This window comes from Phyllostomus hastatus, unplaced genomic scaffold (genome assembly GCF_019186645.2).
Source record: "Phyllostomus hastatus isolate PE091 unplaced genomic scaffold, TTU_PhHast_1.1 phas_scaffold_216, whole genome shotgun sequence".
In the NCBI taxonomy this organism is placed as follows: Eukaryota; Metazoa; Chordata; class Mammalia; order Chiroptera; family Phyllostomidae; genus Phyllostomus; species Phyllostomus hastatus.
In genome coordinates, this window is record NW_025334018.1 from 7905044 (window position 1) to 7923246 (window position 18203).

General features: G+C 44.4%; 1 protein-coding gene across 3 annotated transcripts in view; it reads left to right on the top strand.

The window, feature by feature from the left end:
* Positions 1-18203, top strand: part of ANP32E (acidic nuclear phosphoprotein 32 family member E) — a 42510-nt gene that overhangs the window by 14282 nt on the left and 10025 nt on the right. For 2 of the 3 annotated variants that reach the window (XM_045861654.1, XM_045861656.1), the window contains exons 1-3: positions 12529-12913; positions 15815-15964; positions 16849-16971. In XM_045861654.1, the coding sequence (XP_045717610.1) occupies positions 12860-12913; positions 15815-15964; positions 16849-16971 (327 nt within the window). In that variant the 5' untranslated portion in view covers positions 12529-12859. Of the gene's footprint in view, positions 1-10934; positions 11063-12528; positions 12914-15814; positions 15965-16848; positions 16972-18203 lie in introns of those variants that run through there. The other variant, XM_045861655.1, reaches the window with a different exon arrangement.

Below are 18203 nucleotides of genomic sequence, written 5' to 3' on the forward strand. Positions count from 1 at the left end.
CTTAAGGGGATCCTAATAATGGCACTCCTTCTTTGTGCCAGGGTCCTGAATCAGCTGAGAAGTAAAGCAAAAAATAAGTATGGAGCTAAGCATATCACCTGTATTACTATTTGATGCTAGGTTGGAGGATGCAGTTTAGTGTGAGAGTCAATGAGTCTGCTCACTGTATCCCCAAATCAAGCAGCCTGGACTGGGGAGACTTCAGTGAGGAAAAGCAAAGACCAATGTGTATTCTGATAAACAGGCTCCCTTTCCTAAGAGCGAGGAGAATAGAGTGGAGTGGACCACAACACTTAAGGTGGATGGATGAATAGAAGGCTGAGAGGGGCCTGGTTATACTAATTGGTCCTGTTACAGGGTGCAGCCAAGAGGGGGGACCCCAAATGGGCATTTGAAATGGGGTCCAGAACTTAAGGTGTACAGGAGATTTTAAGATGTCTCCAAACCCCCCCGCCCCAGGGTGTGGGTTGGGGGAAGGGACAAATGGAGCAGGACCATTGAGAGCTGTTTTGCAGCTAAGCTCTGGCGTGGTCATTTAACATATCTATAGCCTTTGGCTGGTCGCTTAGATATGTTAAATAGCTGTGATCATCTCTGGGGGGGGGGAATGGAAGTAACTTCCCCACCAACACGTGACTGGGGGCAGATCCCCCAAGCTACAGCGCCTGCGTGGGAGCTCGGAGAAGATTGGCTCCAGGACATGGGGCCACACCTGCCCAGACTCAAGATGGCAACTCAGTAAACCTGGAAGGATACGAGTTCTGGCATGTGAAGCCGAGTGTGGGAGGAGTCGGAAATGAGGCTGCAGAGGAAGATTGGCCGCGGGGATTTAAAACCCAGACTTGGCGGACATTAGGAGGGAGAGCCACGCGGCTTTGGGAGAGTGGGGGCTCTCCCCTTCCCGCAGCCCTGAGAAGGAGAGCCATGCGCAGCCCCGAGAAAGAGAGAACCTTCCCACAGCCATAGGAAGGAGAACCACGCGGCTTTGGCAGAGTTGGGGCTCTCCCCTTCCCGCAGCCCTGAGAGAGAGAACCATGAGGCCTGGATGGAGTGGGGACCCCCGCAGCTTCAGAAGGGGGAACCACCACCTGGTTTTAGCAAAGATCCTGGCGACTCAGCCGAGGGTGCCGGGAACCCAGGGAGGTCTCCCAGTCAAGAAGGAGGACTAAGAACCAGAGGACTGTCTGAGCCATGGACTTCATTTTCCTTCCCTGAAATACGGTACTCTGGACTGGGCAAAGGGGGGAAGGAAGGAAGGACTGTGTCTGTTTGTGGGTGTTTTGGGGGGACTTTGGGGTTTTTGATAAGGACATTAGGTCACTACTTGAAGTTTGTATAGCATTAAATAAACATTTCCTTTCCTTTTCACGAATCTCTGGCATTGAGAGACGTCTTTCCTCTGGCGGCGGACATAACGGACCCGGGGCCTTCTTTCAATAATAGTATATTGTCCCAGGCCCCCCTTGTTCTGTTCTGTAACAGTCCTTTTCACAAGAAGGAAAACATAAGTAAGGAAGAAGTGTTTCTGAACTACATGGTTCATCAGCTTTACAGATTCCAAAATTTTGCTGAGGTCTCTCATTAGCTATCTTCCCTTTGCTCAATCTCTTTGTCCTTTTGGGTTTAGATCTGAAATTTTTTTATTGAGGTATAATTGACATATAACATCATATTAGTTTTAGGCATACAACATAATGATTAGATATTGGTATATGTAGTAAAATGCTCACTACAATGTCTAGTTAACATCTATCACCATGCACAGTTTCAAATTTGCGTTTATGTCTTATTCTTTCAAAGTTATTTTAATAAGACTTGGGAAGAAATGGAAAAGAAAGTATATTAAAAACCAGAGGTTTTAAGTTATTTTTTAAAAGTAATCTTGTCATCAAAGTTACAAATTACTTTATTTTTAAAATATTCACTCAAGGATATGTTTATTGACTGTTATTTTTGTGTTTTTTTTTAAAGATTTTATTTATTTTATTTATAGAGAGAGGAGAAGGGAGGGGGAAAGAAAGGGAGAGAAACATCAACATGTGGTTGACTCTCTCATGCCCCACACTGGGTACCTGGTCTGCAACCCAGGCATGTGCTCTGACTGGGATCAAACTGGCAACCTTTTGGTTTGCAGACCAGCACTCAATCCACCACCAGCTGGTGAGCCACACCAACCAGGGCTGTTTGTTGATTTTAGAGAGAGAGGAAGGGAGAGAGAGAAAGAAAGAGAGAGATGGATGTGAGAGAGAAACATTGATTGGTTGTCTCCCATACATGCCCAGACCAGGGATGGAACCTGCAACCAAGTATATGCCCTGACCAGGAATCAAACCCACAACCTTTTGGTATATGGGACAACGCTCCAACTGTGGGGGAGCTCCATCCAGCAGAGCTCTTCTGGCTGCAGCAGATGAGAATAAACCTACCAAGATGTGATCTGCTTGGGGAGAAAAGGCTGGTGGTTATCTCTCAGAGGAGAAGGGCCTCGAGCCTCTTTCTCAATGGGCTTTCACTGAGTTTAGTTTGCAGAGATATACATAGCTTACAGGTAGAGCTCATCAATCAATGTCAGACAGTAAGGATCAAAGAAATGAGATAAGTTTAACAGATAACATTTGAAGGATCAAGAGGGCCTTTTCTGAGTTAGGGTCTGCTAGACAGAGTGACGCCAATTGGCCATAAAACCTGGGGGAACAAACTTATTTTGTACTTGGACCCTAAACATTTAGTATGCATAGCTTGAGGACATTCTTAGCAAAGCAGGTTTCACAGGATTTAATGCATTCTTTCTCAGGTCTGATTGCTCCTAGAAACTGTCATTCCTGCACAGGGCTGCACCCTCCTTTGGCTTTGTTTCAGGCCAGAATCAGGTAGGCGAAGCAGCCAAGAGATTAGGAGACTTTTTACAGATAGAATGAGGACTCAGGCTATGACAAACCTGAGGGGTCAGGGTCTTTTGTCCCTCCTCCATAATCCCTTAAGTCCTTCCCTGATTGCCCCTTAGAGGCCTGTCTTAGGGTGTTCCTGCTACAGGGTGCAGCCAAGAGGGGGGCCCCAAATAGGGATTTGGAATGGGGTCCAGAACTCAAGGTGTTCAGGAAATATTAGGATGTCCTCACCCCTCCCCGACAGGTGTGGGTTGGGGGAAGGGACAAATGGAGCAGGGCCATTGAGAGCTGTTTTGCATAGCAACAGCTTTGCAGCTAACCTCTGGTGTGGTCATTTAACATATCTATAACCTTTAACTGGTTGCATAGATATGTTAAATAGCTGTGGCCCTGCTCTGAGCCAGGGGGATGGAAGTAAACCACCCCCCCCCATGTAACTGGGAGGCAGGTCTCTGAGTTACAGCGCCTGCGTGGGAGCTTGGAGATGATTGGCTCCATGGTGTGGGGCCACGCCTGCCCAGACTCACAATGGCAGCCCTGTAAAGCTGGAAGGACATGAGAGTGCTGGCAAGTGTAGCCAATTGTGGGAGGAGTTGGAAATGGGGCTGCAGAGGAAGATTGGTGTGGAGATTTAAAACCGAAAGGCAGGGGCTCTGGGAGGGAGAACCACATGACTTTGGCAGGGTGGAGACTCCCACAGCCATTGTGCAGAGAGGACCACGTGGCTTTGCCAGAGTGGGGACTCCCGCAGCTTTGGAAGGGGGAACAACCACCTGGCTTTAGCAGAGATCCCGGTGACACAGCTGATGGTGCCAGGAACCGTGGGAGGCCTACCAGCCGAGCATGGATTACTGGGAAGAACTGGGGGCTGCCTGAGCCATGGACTTCTATTTCTTTTCCTGAGATACGGTACCTCAGACTGGGCAAAAGGGGGAAGGAAGGACTGTGTGTGTGTTTGTGGGTGTTTTAAGGGACTTTGGGATTTTGATGAAGACATTAGGTCACTACTTTAAGTAGTGACTTTAAGTCTGTATAGCATTAAATAAACATTTCCTCTCCTTTTCACGAATCTCTGGCATTGAGAGATGTCTTTACTATAAGGTGGTGGACATAATGAACCTGGGGGGTTCCTTTCGGTAATAGTATGTTGCCCTCGGGCCCCCTTGCCCCCCCCCCTTTTAACATTCCTTCCTTAAGGAATCTTACCCATCATTGATTATCCAGCCATCTTCCAGGGGCCAAGTAGGGTGAGGTAAAGGAGGCAGAGGCTGTGCTCCTGCCAGGAGGATAAGTTTTGTCTCCTTAGTGGCTTATGGTCCCAAGGTCCCCTAGCTGTGGGGCCTTTTTGCCTGTTGTTGAGGTTACAGCTCCTGAAACCAGGCAGAACGGTTTCCAACATCCAACCAGTTGAGCCAACTGGCTAGGCCAAGGTTACAAATTTCTTTCAAGGCAACTGTTTTTATATCTGTGCTGAGGAATAAAATGATGCAATAATTTTTAGACTGCAAAATCTCTAAATAATTTTTATTTGATATTGCAATATGGATTTCTAGGAGATTTACTCTTCTAATTTGTTTGACTTTGGCTAATATTAGAACTAGTTTGCACTCTGTTAGCTCATAAAGAGGTGACTCAAATTGGAAAATCTCAATCTAGAATTCTAAATATTTTGCAGATTTTCACAGAATTTCATATTCACATAGCAATAAAGGTTTACTGTAACAATATTCATGCTTCCCTTTTTGTCACTTATTTACCCCTACAGAGAAAAGGATTCCAAATTAAAGAAAAAATTGGATTGGAAAAAGCCTGGAAAATGTAGGGTAGTTTAATCATTTTATAGTATTCATGGTGACAATCCAAACCTTTTCTTAAAAAAATCTGATAAGGCTTCTGGCCAAGATGGAGGCGTAGGTAGATACACTGTACCTCCTCTCACAACCAAAAGAACAATAACAACAAATTGAAAAACAAAAAACAACCAGAACTGACAAAATCAAACTGTATAGAAGTCTGACAACCAGGGAATTAAAGAAGAAACATTCATTCAGACCGGTAGGAGGGGTGGAGAGGGACAGCTGGACAGAGGGGATTCATGACAAGGCAGCACCTGGCAGACAGGGTGAGGTGGCGGCTGGCAGAGTGGGTTTATCTGTACATTTGTTTGCAGATAAACCAGGAGGAACAACTGGGGAGCAAGTTAGACTGTGCAACCCAGGGATCCAGCGCAGGGAAATAAAGCCTCAAACCTCTGACTGAAAAAACCTATGGGGGTTGAGGTGGCGGGAGAAACTCCCAGCCTCACAGGAGAGTTCCTTGGAGAGACCCACAGGTCCCTAAAATATACACAAACCCACTCACTGGGAATCAGCACCAGAAGGGCCCGATTTGCTTGTGGGTAGTGGCAGGAGTGACTGAAAGACCCTCGACAGCTGAACAAGCCACATCGTTCCTTCTTGTACCCTTCCCTCACAGACAGCGCCACAATGCAGCTATGTAGGTTGCCCCGCCCTGCTAAATACCTAATGCTCCACTCCTTCCTACACAACTGGCACACCCAGATCCCCCAAAAATGACCCAAATGAAAGAACAGATCAAAGCTCCAGAAAAAAAAATACAGCTAAGTGATGAAGAGATAGCCAACCTATCAGATGCCGAATTCAAAACACTGGCAATCAGGGTGCTCACAGAATTGATTGAGTATGATTGCAAAATAAAGGGAAAAATGAAGGCTATGCAAAGTGAAATAAAGGAAAATGTACAGGGAACCAACAATGATAGGAAGGAAACCGGGACTCAAATTGATGGTTTGGACCAGGGGGAAGAAATAATAAACATTCAACAAAAACAGAATGGAGAGACAAGAATTCAAAAATATGAGGAGAGGCTTAGGAACCTCCAGAACAACTTTAAACATTCCAACATCTGAATCATAGGGGTGCCAGAAGGAGAAGGAGAAGAGCAAAAAATTAAAAACTTATTTGAAAACATAATGAAGGAGAACTTCCCAAATCTGGCAAAGGAAATGGACTTCCAGGAAATCCAGGAAGCTCAGAGAGTCCCAAAGAAGTTGGACCCAAGGAAGTACACACCAAGTGTAGGGAACCGCTTCGCGTGGCATGGGAATGTAGCTCAGCACTCACGTGGAAAACCGGTGGTGAGCAAGTGGCATACAGGACCATGCCCACAGAGAGGTTTTCCTGTGGGGAATGGGCCCTTCAGGCCTGCATTGTACATAGACTGCTATGAGACTTGCTTTTGCTAAAACTCCCTTACCCTGAATTGAGGCAGCAAGGGCTTACTGTAACTTCCTAAAGTCTGAGCTAAACCTCTCAAGTATGGAGTGTGACCAGTTCAACCACTTTTCCCCTTGGTCCTTTTCCTTGAAGTAATTAGCAACATTTTTTCCTTTTTAATTTTTAGAGAGGGAAGGGAGGCAGAAAGAGAGAGAGAGAGAAACATCAATGTGCGGTTGCTGGGGGCCATGGCCTGCAACCCAGGCATGTACCCTGACTGGGAATCGAACCTGCGATCCTTTGGTTCGCAGCCCGCGCTCAATCCACTGAGCTATGCCAGCCAGGGCCCATTCTTTCCTTTGTTATCTGTAAAATGTAATCCCCTGCAGTGAACCTGTGCATAGTAAATGAGGACTATCCTCCATGTAACGAACCCAGAGAAGCAATAAAAGCCTGTCCAGGCAGGGACTGGCTCTCGCTGGCCCTCTCACCAGCTCTCAGAGAGTGGCCATGCCATTCCTTTTTCTCCACAGGACTTCTGTAGTCTGTGTGTATTTGTTATCTAGCAGCCACAACATACACAGATCCTGCTGGCCAGGATCAGCCACCACCAAGGCACATCGTAATTACATTACCTAAGATGAAAGATAAGGAGAATCTTAAAAGGGGAATCTTAAAAGCAGCAAAAGCAAAGGAGACAGTTACCTACAAAGGAGTTCCCATAAGACAATCAGCCGAATTCTCAAAAGAAATCTTGCAGGCAAGAAGGGCCTGGAAAGAAGTATTCAAAGTCATGAAAGGCAAGGACCTACATCCAAGATGACTCTATCCAGCAAAGCTACCATTTAGAATAGGAGGGCAGATAAAGTGCTTCTCAGATAAGGTCAAGTTAAAGGAGTTCATCATCATCCAGTTCTTATTATACGAAATGTTAAAGGGACTTATCTAAGAAAAAGAAGACAAAAAGTTACTAACAATAAAATGAAAACAAAGTCACAACTTTGAACAACTGAACCTAAAAAGAAAAACCAATAAGATCAAAAACAAACTGAGCAAACAACTAGAACAGGAACAGAATCCGAGAAATGGAGATCACATGGAGGGTTATCAGCAGGGAAGACAGGGAGAATGGGGAAAAAGGTACAAGGAATAAGTAGCGTAGGTGGTAGGTAGAAAATAGACAGGGGGAGATTAAGAACAGTATAGGAAATGGAGAAGCCAAAGAACTAATATATATGACCCATGGACATGAGCTACTGTATTTTTCGAACCATAAGTCACTCCTATGTTTTAGAGGAGGAGAATAGGCAAGAAACTTTTGAAGCAAAAAATGTGGTAAAATATTTAATAACATAAATAGCATAATATTTCACCAATGTAAATGTAAACAGAACTCAACCGCAGCATTAACAACCATTCCTCCCAAATTTGGTGGGGGGAGAGTGCGTCTTATAGTCCTAAAAATACGGTAAGTGAGGAGCATGCAGGTGGGAGGGCGTGTGCCGGATGGAGGGCAATAAAGGGGGGGGGGAATAAATGGGACAACTGTAATATATAATCAATAAATATATTTTAAAAATCTGATAAATATTTTCAACTATGGTTTAATGAAGTGATTAAGTTTTATTAGTTATCCTGAAGTGTTTGTATCTCAATAGGGATCATACTATTGCATATCTATTTGTGGCATTCTGGGCATCAGCAGGGAGTAAGAATGATACTTTAGGGAGCAGAACCTACTGTGTACCCATGACTTCAACAGGATTATAGTGCTCACCTTTGGAAAAGGATCTGAACTTAGAGGAACTAAGTTTGAAATTTGTGATCACAATTTCTAATCACGGGATCTTGGGCATACCCTTGTTTTTAGTTATTTATTGCTAAGAAATCACCTAAAAGCTGCATACTTTTTTTAACTTAAGATTTTAGAATTTGGGCATGGCATGGCAGGTGGCTTGTCTCTGCCCCACTTGGTGTTGGCATGCTTGACAAGGGCTGGGGGATCCATGATGACATCACTCACATGGCTGGGGAGTCCAGCAGGGTGACTGGCGAAGCTGGGGGCTGTCTGGACTCTCTTCCTTCACAGTTTCTCACTCTCTAGGGTGTGTCTCTCTACATGGCCTCTCTCTCCAGCAGGGTAATTGAACTTCTCTACTTGAGATCCAGCTCTCGGGACAGCAAAACCAGAAAACGCCAGGCTCTTAAGGGCGAGGCCTAGAACTGGCACAGTGTCATTTCTGTTACACTTTATTGGAGAACGCAAAGCCTAGCCCGAAGTCAAGGGGAGGGGAAGTAGATTCTGCCCCGTGATGGGAGCACCCTGTGTGCGTGGAGGTGGGAGGGTGTTGACCTGGAAGGTTTCCAGGATATTAGCCAGTGGGCATGTAGAATTGTTGGTGTACTCTGAGTACTGAATATCTGTCCTGGCGCTGAGGGGGGCAGTAGTGACCTGTTGGATGATTTTCTGGGACAGGATTGCTCAGAGATATGGGTAGGAATGATTTCTGGTGGTTGCAAATCATTCTGAATTTGAGAGAGAATGCACTGGCATTAGTTGCACTGGCTTAGTTTTATCTTGAGACTAAAAATTAACTAGTTTGGAAAAGAGTTAAAAAGTTAAAAAAGTTAAGAGGAAGAACAGTCTGTAATTATTCTTTGCTCCTACTCTGTCACCTGTCCCCCAAGAAGGCATCAACCAAACTCTATTTCCTAATGGGAGTATGAATTTAAAGTGCCACCTGAGAGTTATTTGAGACATAATCAATTGCTAAACGTGTCTTGAGTATACACTGTGTGCTCAACACTGCCAGATCCTGTGAGTGGCGCCAGAGAAAGCCACATTGCTGGCTTGGTTTCTCTCCAGAGAATTCCAACGTGGTTGGGAGAACCAGAACCACATGACATATAGGAGATGTGGCAAGGCAAAATGGGATAAACGCTGGATAAATAGAACATTTATTAGGTCCTAAGAAAATCATAGAAGGTAAAATCCTTTTGGTTAAGGTAGAAGAACAGCATAAGGGAAAGAGCAGAATGATTATCCCCTACACAGAGCAAGGGGACATTAGTAAGGCTCGGTCAGAAAATTGTGTTTCAGTTACTACTGCTGCATAGCAGCTCTAAATTGAGAGGCTTAAAATGATAACTATCATTTTATTATCTACGGTTTCTGTGGGACAGGAGTTTGAGAAGGGCTCAGCTGGGTGGTTCTGGCTCAGGATTTCTTAAGTGCTTGCAATCAGTGGCTGGAGCTGGAAAAGTTGGGGGCTGGAGAAGCTGGGGGCTGGGTGGGTACCTCTCACCTTCTTCATGTAGGCTCAAGGTGTCTCCACGTGATCTCTCCTATAGGTTAATTCGGTCTTCCTCAGAGGGCGGGTACTTGGAGAAGGCCGTCCTCTCAAGTTAGCTTCCCCAGGGAGCAGACTCTGGGATGGAAAGAGCATCTAGAACATTTATTGGGGAATGATATTGGTCTCAATATCTGTGGGAGGAGAAGGGAGCAGGATTAAGCAGTGGGAGAAACGGAATGGCAGTGCAGGGGTGCTCTGGAGCTGGGAATAATGACCCTTCAGTTTGTCTAGGTCAGGGCAAAGTGCTGGCTGGGGCATCGAAGGAGGTGTAACTTTGGGCAAGGCAATTTTCTTCAGGGCTGACAGCTGAAGCTCATCTTCCAGCAGTAATTTCAGCACTGGGGAATTTCAGTCCTTCATTTCTGAGGGAAAATTGGGGAGGTGCATTGCAGCATTCATCATGGCCCTCAGAGATCTGAGGCTTTCTGCAGTGGCCCTCCTGTAATGACCTGGCCTTGAGGAAGGGGAATGAATACCCCGACCTCACTCTTTTCTGGACTCCTAATTGCCCACAGACCAAACTCCGGGCATTTTAAAGCACAGAGCAGGATGGAGGAGGGTGAAGAGTGGATGTGAAGGGGCAACAGAAGATACTCAGCACAGATGATGAGTTTAGTTTTTTGAACATTGAAGACATGAGGAGTTAAGTAATATATCTTACTGTTGGATTAAAGGGCATATTTTGAATCCCCCTCTTACTCATTCCAGTCCTCGCTTCTTTGTTTTCATCTACCTCCTGATTACTTACCCTCACTCTCCATTCTGCCATTTAAACCCTGCCTCATTACTTCAGCTTCAAACATGTTCTAGTCCGCGAGCTTGGCTTTTCTCCTGATCACATTTCATCCTTTCATCCATTTAGCTCCATACACCCATCTACTAGGCTGGTAATGTTCTTCATGCAACTTCTTTCCAAGCACTTTTCTTTCTGTTCACCAGCCCTATGGGGAATCTTTTCCCCCCAGCATCTTATTTATCTTGGCTTCTTGATTAAGACTGGAAAGAGGTAAGTTTCAAGGCACTGAAGTAACGCCGATAAAAGATGATAAGAGGGTGGGGACAAAGGATATGGGGCGAAAGCTCACTTTGTTTGGTGGATTCTTGTCTGTGCTGACTATGGTGTACTGTTTTAAACTTTGAATTTTATTTTTTCAATTACAGTTTACATTCAATATTATTTTGTGTTAGTTTTGGGTGTACAGCATAGTGGTTAGATAACCGTACTTTACAAAGTGTTCCCCCGATGTTTCCAGTACCCACCTGACACCATACACAGTTATTACAATATTATTGACTGTGTTCCCTATGCTGTACTTTACACCCCATGACTATTTTATAACTGCCAATTTGTACTTCTTAATTTCTTCATCTTTTTCACCTAGTCTCCCAAACCCCTTTCCCTCAGTCAACCATCACTCAGTTGTCTATATGAGTTTGTTTCTGTTTTGTTTGTTCAGGTATCACTCGCATGTGGTTGACTCCTAAACTCGAACTCCTTTCCTGAATTCTCTCTGGGATTCCAGTCCAGAGTACCAGTCTCCGCAGTGGCTGCTGGGATCTGAACTTAGGACTTCTTCACAAACTGGTACTAATTAATATGTGCTTTCTGGTTTCTTTTTAGCCTTTTTTCCCCCTTCCCTTGGTTTTTAACTCTTCCTTGAACTGTTCCTCAGTCCATTTTGGCTCAGTTTTCATATCATCCTGGCTTCCTTTAGCCTGATTAAATAAGCAAATAAACAAATTTAACTAAATCCAAGTTGCCCCCCTAGAGATGTCATTTTATATGAAGAGCTCTCCCTCTCTGTCTGTCTTCATCATCCCAAATTTCCCTTGCAGAGAATTCAAAGGAAACACTTAGCAGGGAAAAGACAATCGTTATTTTGTTTTTCTTTAAAGTAGTTAACATGCCAAATACCAAATACTTCCATTTTAAATGTAACCCTACTTGAAAATTGTGTCTCTGTATGGGGGAAGGTGGTGGGATGGTGGAGTGATGAAGGGTCTGTTGGGAAACCTCAGGTCTTGAACCGGATACCTTAAAATAGCAAACTTAAACTGAGAGAGGTTGGACTAATTCACCCTTTTCTTCCCTAAACTGTACTCAATTTCTTTGGGTGTTTATCCTGAGAATTGTGTAGGGGAATGAAAAGGATAGAATTTAAGCGAGAACTAAGAAAAATTAGACTCCCAGAACAAATTTTCAAGAAATCGTTCTTAACTCGATCTTTTCTATCCCACATTGACCGACTTTTAAAAGCACGATTTTACCTGCCGATTTCCAAGGAAATCAAACCAAAAGGAAATCAACCAAAAGGAGAAGGATGGCAGTACCATTTCTTTGTGAATTAAATGTCTGGTTTCAATCGGCCAGCACTGTCTTTCCTACAAGGCCTTAGTGCTTATTACAGCAACAACTACCTTAGTTAACAATTCCTGCAGGGTAGTTTAATTTAAAGGTGCCTAACTTACATACTTCACCCAACTGCTTTCAAAATCGGTCAGTCCCTCATGGTGGAAGTCAAAATACCATCTTTATCCTGGCTCTGGTTCTGCATCAAAGCCTGACCCTGGTAGGGCAGTGCCACGAAGTCACGCTTTTCATGTGATGTGCGTGTTGCAGTTCACCTTGCCTGCAAAGCCAGGAGTTGTGCTTTAAAACCGCCAGGAGTCGGTGTGTAGCCTTGTCTCGAATTGCCAGTCTCGCAACTTGGGCACGTAAGAAGATTGCTTTCTTTCTCCCTTTAACAATAAAAACAAAAAAAACCCCAACCCTGAACAAACCCTACAGGCATCAAAACCGTCCGAGAACCTAGGGAAAGCGCGCCAACCACACAAAGAAAAGTAGGGGGGCTACTGGGATTCAAAATAATTTCCCTGGGACAAACATCTTCCTGGACCTATCGGAGTTAACTGCGCGCTTGGTCGTAGCTAATAGCCACAGCATTTCTGGTTTAGGTCCGCCCTCAAGACTGATAGACATTTATGCAGCCCAATGGAATATTGCGATGTTAAAGAAGTAACCAATATATTTGGGAGGTGGGTGGAGTGTAGAACAGGGGGTCGGCAGTGCCGTGTCATGGAGCCTCAGTCTCTGAGCAGCCATTGAAGGGGAAGGAACTGCGGGTGTGTATGTGTGTGTGTGCATGTGAGTGCGCGCGGAGTGTGTGGACAAGGAGGTGTTGGCAGCCGAGTTGGAGTCCCAACTCCTTGGACTCCATTTGCTATTCTTTTCTTTCTTCCTCATACCTATCCGGTGGTGGTGGTGGGCGTTTATATTTGCGGGTTTTTTTCATTCATTTCTAAATCTTTTACAATTTGAGGGTTGGGGGTAGTGGGAAAGGCAGGACAGGATAACCGAGGAGTAGCAGAAGAGCAGGAGGACATGGAGATGAAGAAGAGGATTAACCTGGAGTTAAGAAACAGAGCCCCGGAGGAGGTGAGATGACTCAGCCCCCTCCCCTTCCCCGTCAGCCCAGTATTCGGAGGATCGTGTTTCGGGGGGCCTCGGTGGGTGTGTGGGGAAGGGTAATGAATTAACCCCCACCTGAGATTGGGGGGAACTATTTAATTTGAAGTTTTAAATCATTAAAATCTTTTACTTAAGATGGCGAAGGGTTTAAGTTTCTAGGGGGGGGTTTGTGTGTGCACGGGGGCTTATTCCCTTTCTCCGTTTTTCGAGTCGGGCGTCCTGGCCTTGTGGGGGCGGGAAGCAGGGTGTTGGGGCCGCTCGGTTCCCGGAGTTCCTCCTCCTATAGGCGGGCGGCGTGGTTGCGACCCCCCAGTCCCACTCGACCCTGCCACAGCCATCGTCGCTTGAGAAGTTAGTCCAACTTTTCTTCAGTGCTGCCAACTCTTTTTTTTGGAGTGGGGGTGCCCCTGGCCTCGAGGCCCCTGGGCGTCCGAGGTCGTAGCGCCGGCCGGGCCGGGGTCGCTTGCGCAGTCGGGGACTACCAGCTGCCCGCAGCGCCCACTCCCCGGGGAAGCGGCGCGCGCCCACCGCGGCAGGCGGAATCTGGGTCAGTGGCCGGAGGGCCGCGGGTAAGTTTTGGGGACTCGTCGTTGTAATCGGAGGCGGAGAGGGGACTAGAGGAGTAATCCCCCCGCGGTGTAACGATATTCGCCGCGTCTTGTGGTGGCCGCAACTCTGAATTTGATCCCCGGAGGCAGTTTCACGAAACTCGACAAATGGGTCGTAGGGGTTTTGTGCTTTAAAGATGGGTTCGGCGAAACTAAATGATGCGCGCTCGCTGCTGTCGCCTTAGTTAAAGAGACGGGGTTGGGAGGGGCCACGCGAGGCAGCTTTGCGGTCAACTTTTGGGGGGTCAGACGGGAGGCGTTTCCGCCTCTTTTCCGATGGTGCCTCCTCGGCTTCACCCAGCTCTTCCCGTCCCTGGCGGAGGCACCGGGGTAACGCGGGCTAAGGGGCGACCCCTTTTTTGCGTAGAGTCCCCGCCCCTTGTTGGGTTTCCCCGTCTGGCTGAGCTGCAGGTCGCCAGAGCCGGCCGTGACCAGCGAGGAACCTCACACTTCTCATCGCAGAGGGAAAGCGTCTGGTTTTGCCAACTGCAGCCTCTGAGATAAATCCAAGAATTGGGATATAAGGGATATAATTTTTTAGCAGAGGTGGAGGCGATGCCTGTGTATACCAGCATAAAGGACAAGTAGGGTCTCTGGTGGTGGCATGCAGAGTGGGAACCCAAGATCTTTACGTACTTAAAAAAAAAGTTTGTTTCCCTGAAATTGGCAGGTGGCTGGGAGGAGGAAACAGCCACTATTAGAGAGAACTGGAAGTTTTCTAGAACCTGCTCGTTAGGGGATTCAGAAAAAACAAAATCAAACTTAAAAAGCTGTCTCTCAGACGCACACCTTTAGAATGCTTTTTTCTGTCTTGGGATGGAAAAGTGGATTTACCCCCCCCCCATTCGTTTACCTACTCTATCGTAGTAATTTCCTTTCCAGTTTTGGCAAGTGCCGGATGTTGCCTTTTTGCAGTGTCTCCTTCCTCCCCCATGGCGTAATAACGGTCTCTTGTATTTGCATAGTATTTTACAGTTTACAAAGGACTTTTCCTCTTTGCTATTTACTTTACTCCTTCAGACAAACTGGTAAGGTGGGTTAATGGTGGAGTCTCAGGACCATGCAGTTATTTAGTCAAGTGGGAGAACTGATTTTCTGACATTAAATATAGTGGCCCTCTCCTCTGCTCAGCTAGACAGAAGACTTAGGAGTCAGAAGACTTAGAGTGGAGGCTTAGCTCTACCACGTGCTGTGTGACACCGGGCAAGTCATTCTCACCCTCTGGCCTTTGGTACCCTCATCTCTAAACAGATCATGATGCCTTTTCTGCTCACTGACGCAATTACATAGAAGTCATTTTCAAATAGAGAAGGTGGCATTCCTTGTTGCTGATTTTTTAGCTCTCAAAATATTTCAAATATACTGGCAATGGACAGTCATGGCATTTTGCTTCCCCCTTAAGATTAAGTCCATTTAGGTGCACATGAGAAAGTTTTGTTCTACAACTCTGACCTAATAGAGGATCCAGCCACCACCCACCCCATCCCAAGAAGGGGGAGAAGGTCACAAAAATGCTACCAAAATGGCAGGGAGAAATAACATTTTGTTAAGGATGTATTATTGTACTGGATGATATTGTTTGGCCTTGATATTAGAACAAACAACATCTGAAAGCTGGGCTGCCTCAGAGGGAGCTTTCTAACATTTCTTCATGGAGGGTAACAAGGTACTCCTGAGTGATCGTGGCGTTTATTGACCAAAGATAAGGGGCTTTAAGTGGAAAAACTGAGTAAAACAGCTTATTTTCTTTACTGTTTTAGAGCAGCTCACTTGCATCCTTTCCCAGTATTCTTGGTGTCCCCTCACTGCGTAAATATATGGCCTGATGTTAAGAATTCTTCTCATCAGAGTCAAAAACAAGTTTCATGATGGGACCTTTATGAAAGTTTTTTTTTAAAGATTTTATTTATTTATTTTTAGAGAGGGAAGGGAGGGAGATAGAGAGAGAGAGAGAGAGAAACATCAATGTGCGGTTGCTGGGGGTCATGGCCTGCAACCCATGCATGTGCCCTGATTGGGAATCGAACCTGCGACACTTTGGTTCGCAGCCCGCGCTCAATCCACTGAGCTACACCAGCCAGGGCGAAAGTTTTTTTTTAATGTATTAGTGATTTGAAGCAGACATTAAACTTCATAGTCCAAGCTTAAATTTAAAAGGTTAGTTGGTGGTTTTAATATTCACATTTCCAGAGTGTCAGGACCCCAGGTCTTTTGTTAAAAAGACCTCAAACTAAAGAATCATGCTTATTTTCTCTTACAGGTGACACAGTTAGTCCTTGATAACTGCCATTGTGTCAATGGGGAAATTGAAGGCCTGAATGATACTTTTAAAAAACTAGAGTTTCTGAGTATGGTTAATGTGGAGCTAAGTTCACTGGCCAGGCTTCCCAACTTAAGTAAACTTCGAAAGGTAAGTTGACATTTGGCATGAGAGCATCATGATTTGACTGCCAACAGCTATTTCTAATTTTTGGCCAAATGGAATGACCATTCTGCCTTTTAATTAGAGGGTTCGAAGTTTCTAGAGGTAAGCAAAAAGGCTATGTAGGATTTTGGAATCAGCTCTAATATTGTTTTTAGAAATTTAAATTTAATAACGAGGTAACTTTATGGCATGAATTTCAACCTAACATCTACCAAATGTTTTTCTCTGAAACGTGAAAGCTCACTATTAAACTGGAACCAAACCTACATTAGGAGCCGTTATACAGACAGTCCCCAGCTTACAGTGGTTTGACTGTCAACTTTTTGACTTTATGATGGTGCGAGAGCAATATGCATTCAGTAGAAACTGCACTACAAAGTTTGAATTTTGATCTGTTGCTGGGCCAGTAATAGGGTAATAGGCAATACAGTGTTCTCTCAGTGGCAGTGAGCCATAGGTCCCAGTCCTGAGATCGTAAGGGTAAACAACCGCTGTTCTACAGTGTATTTATTAATCGTGTTAGATGATTGTACCCAATGGTAGGCTAATGCAAGTATACTGTGTATATGATAGGCTAGAGTAGGCTATGATGTTTGCTAGGTTAGGTGTATTAAGTGCTTTTTTGTCTTGAGATAGTTTCGCCTTACAGCGGTGGGTTTATCTGGATGTAACTCCATTGTAAATGGAGCGTCTATCTGTTCTAATATACTGTTTGGTGGTTGTAGGTGGAATTTGGAAATTAGTCACTTGTGACAGTCTTGAAGAGACAATGACAATTTTTTCCCCTTCAAATTGATATATTTTAAAAATCTTTGATGTGTCCTGAGCCCTCACCATTCCTTATTTTTCTCCCCATGTTGAATATGTAGTTGGAACTTAGTAACAATAGAATTTCTGGAGGCTTGGAAGTCTTGGCAGAGAAATGTCCTAATCTTACCTACCTCAATCTGAGTGGAAACAAAATCAAAGATATCAGTGCACTAGAAGCTCTGGTAAGTGGAAAGGCTTATCTCTGGACTTGCTTTTTTTGGTTGTATTTTCTGAGATTTGCATATATATTTTTTTTTTCAAAAGATTTTATTTATTTATTTTGGAGAGAGGTGGGAGGGAGGAAGAAAGAGAGGGAAACATCAATTGCTTGCCTCTGGCATGCCCCCAAGCTGGGGACCCGGCCCGCAACCTAGGCATGTGCTCTGACCAGGGATTGAACCAGCAACCTTTTGGTTCACAGGCTGGTGTTCAATCCATTGAGCCACATGAGCTAGAACTCTGTGTGTGTGTGTGTGTGTGTGTGTGTGTGTGTGTGTGTGTATGTTTTTTGGCAGAAACAAAAATATTGCTCATTTATTTAGACACATATTTTTGTTTGTTCATCCAAACATATTCTTGTAAAATACAAGAATATGAATGAGGAGGTTAAAAGGCATGCAAGGGATACTGAACTGGAAGGGAAAAAGTAAAAGGAGATAGGGAGGTACATGTTTTGATTTAATCAGTCCCTCTCAAATGAGACACCAATATTAGAAGACTATTTGAGACACTGAAAAATTTCAGATGGTTTCTAAGTACTAAAAAATGCATTTTACATTCATAGTACTTCAAATAACAATTTTCACTGATGTTATCTATCAGAATAAAAATGGAAATTCATACATACCAGAAATTTTTATCTCTGCTTATTGTGAAAATTATTGATAAACATTTGTCTATGTATTTAGACAAATATAATATTAGAGGAGAGGTTATCCTATGTATTTCACTGTTTTGAAACTTCTGAATTTCTTGTGTTGTGATCTAGACCAGTGATTTTCAACTGTTTTTGTCTCATGGCACATATAAACTAGTTACTAAAATTCTGCTGCATACCAAAAGAGATATTTTTTGCTGATCTGACAAAATAATAAGTATAATTTTGATTGATTTACCAAAAAAATACTAGTAATTACCTGCTCTTTTCACTCCAAGTGACTTTTTAGAAAAATCAGGTGCCTATACTTGCATATAAGGATTTCTGGTATGAAGAATTGACCAATCAGATGCAACCTTATTACACAACGTAACTAATAAGATACAACTTCATTATATGACCTACATATTTATAGTTCAAGACGGCATTCACACAGGATGGCTGTTGTGTTGACTGTTGTCATTTTTTCAGTTGACAGTTATAGGGAAAAGAGGTCAGTGCCCCTGACTAAGTAGTCAGGTATAGCATGTTTTAAAA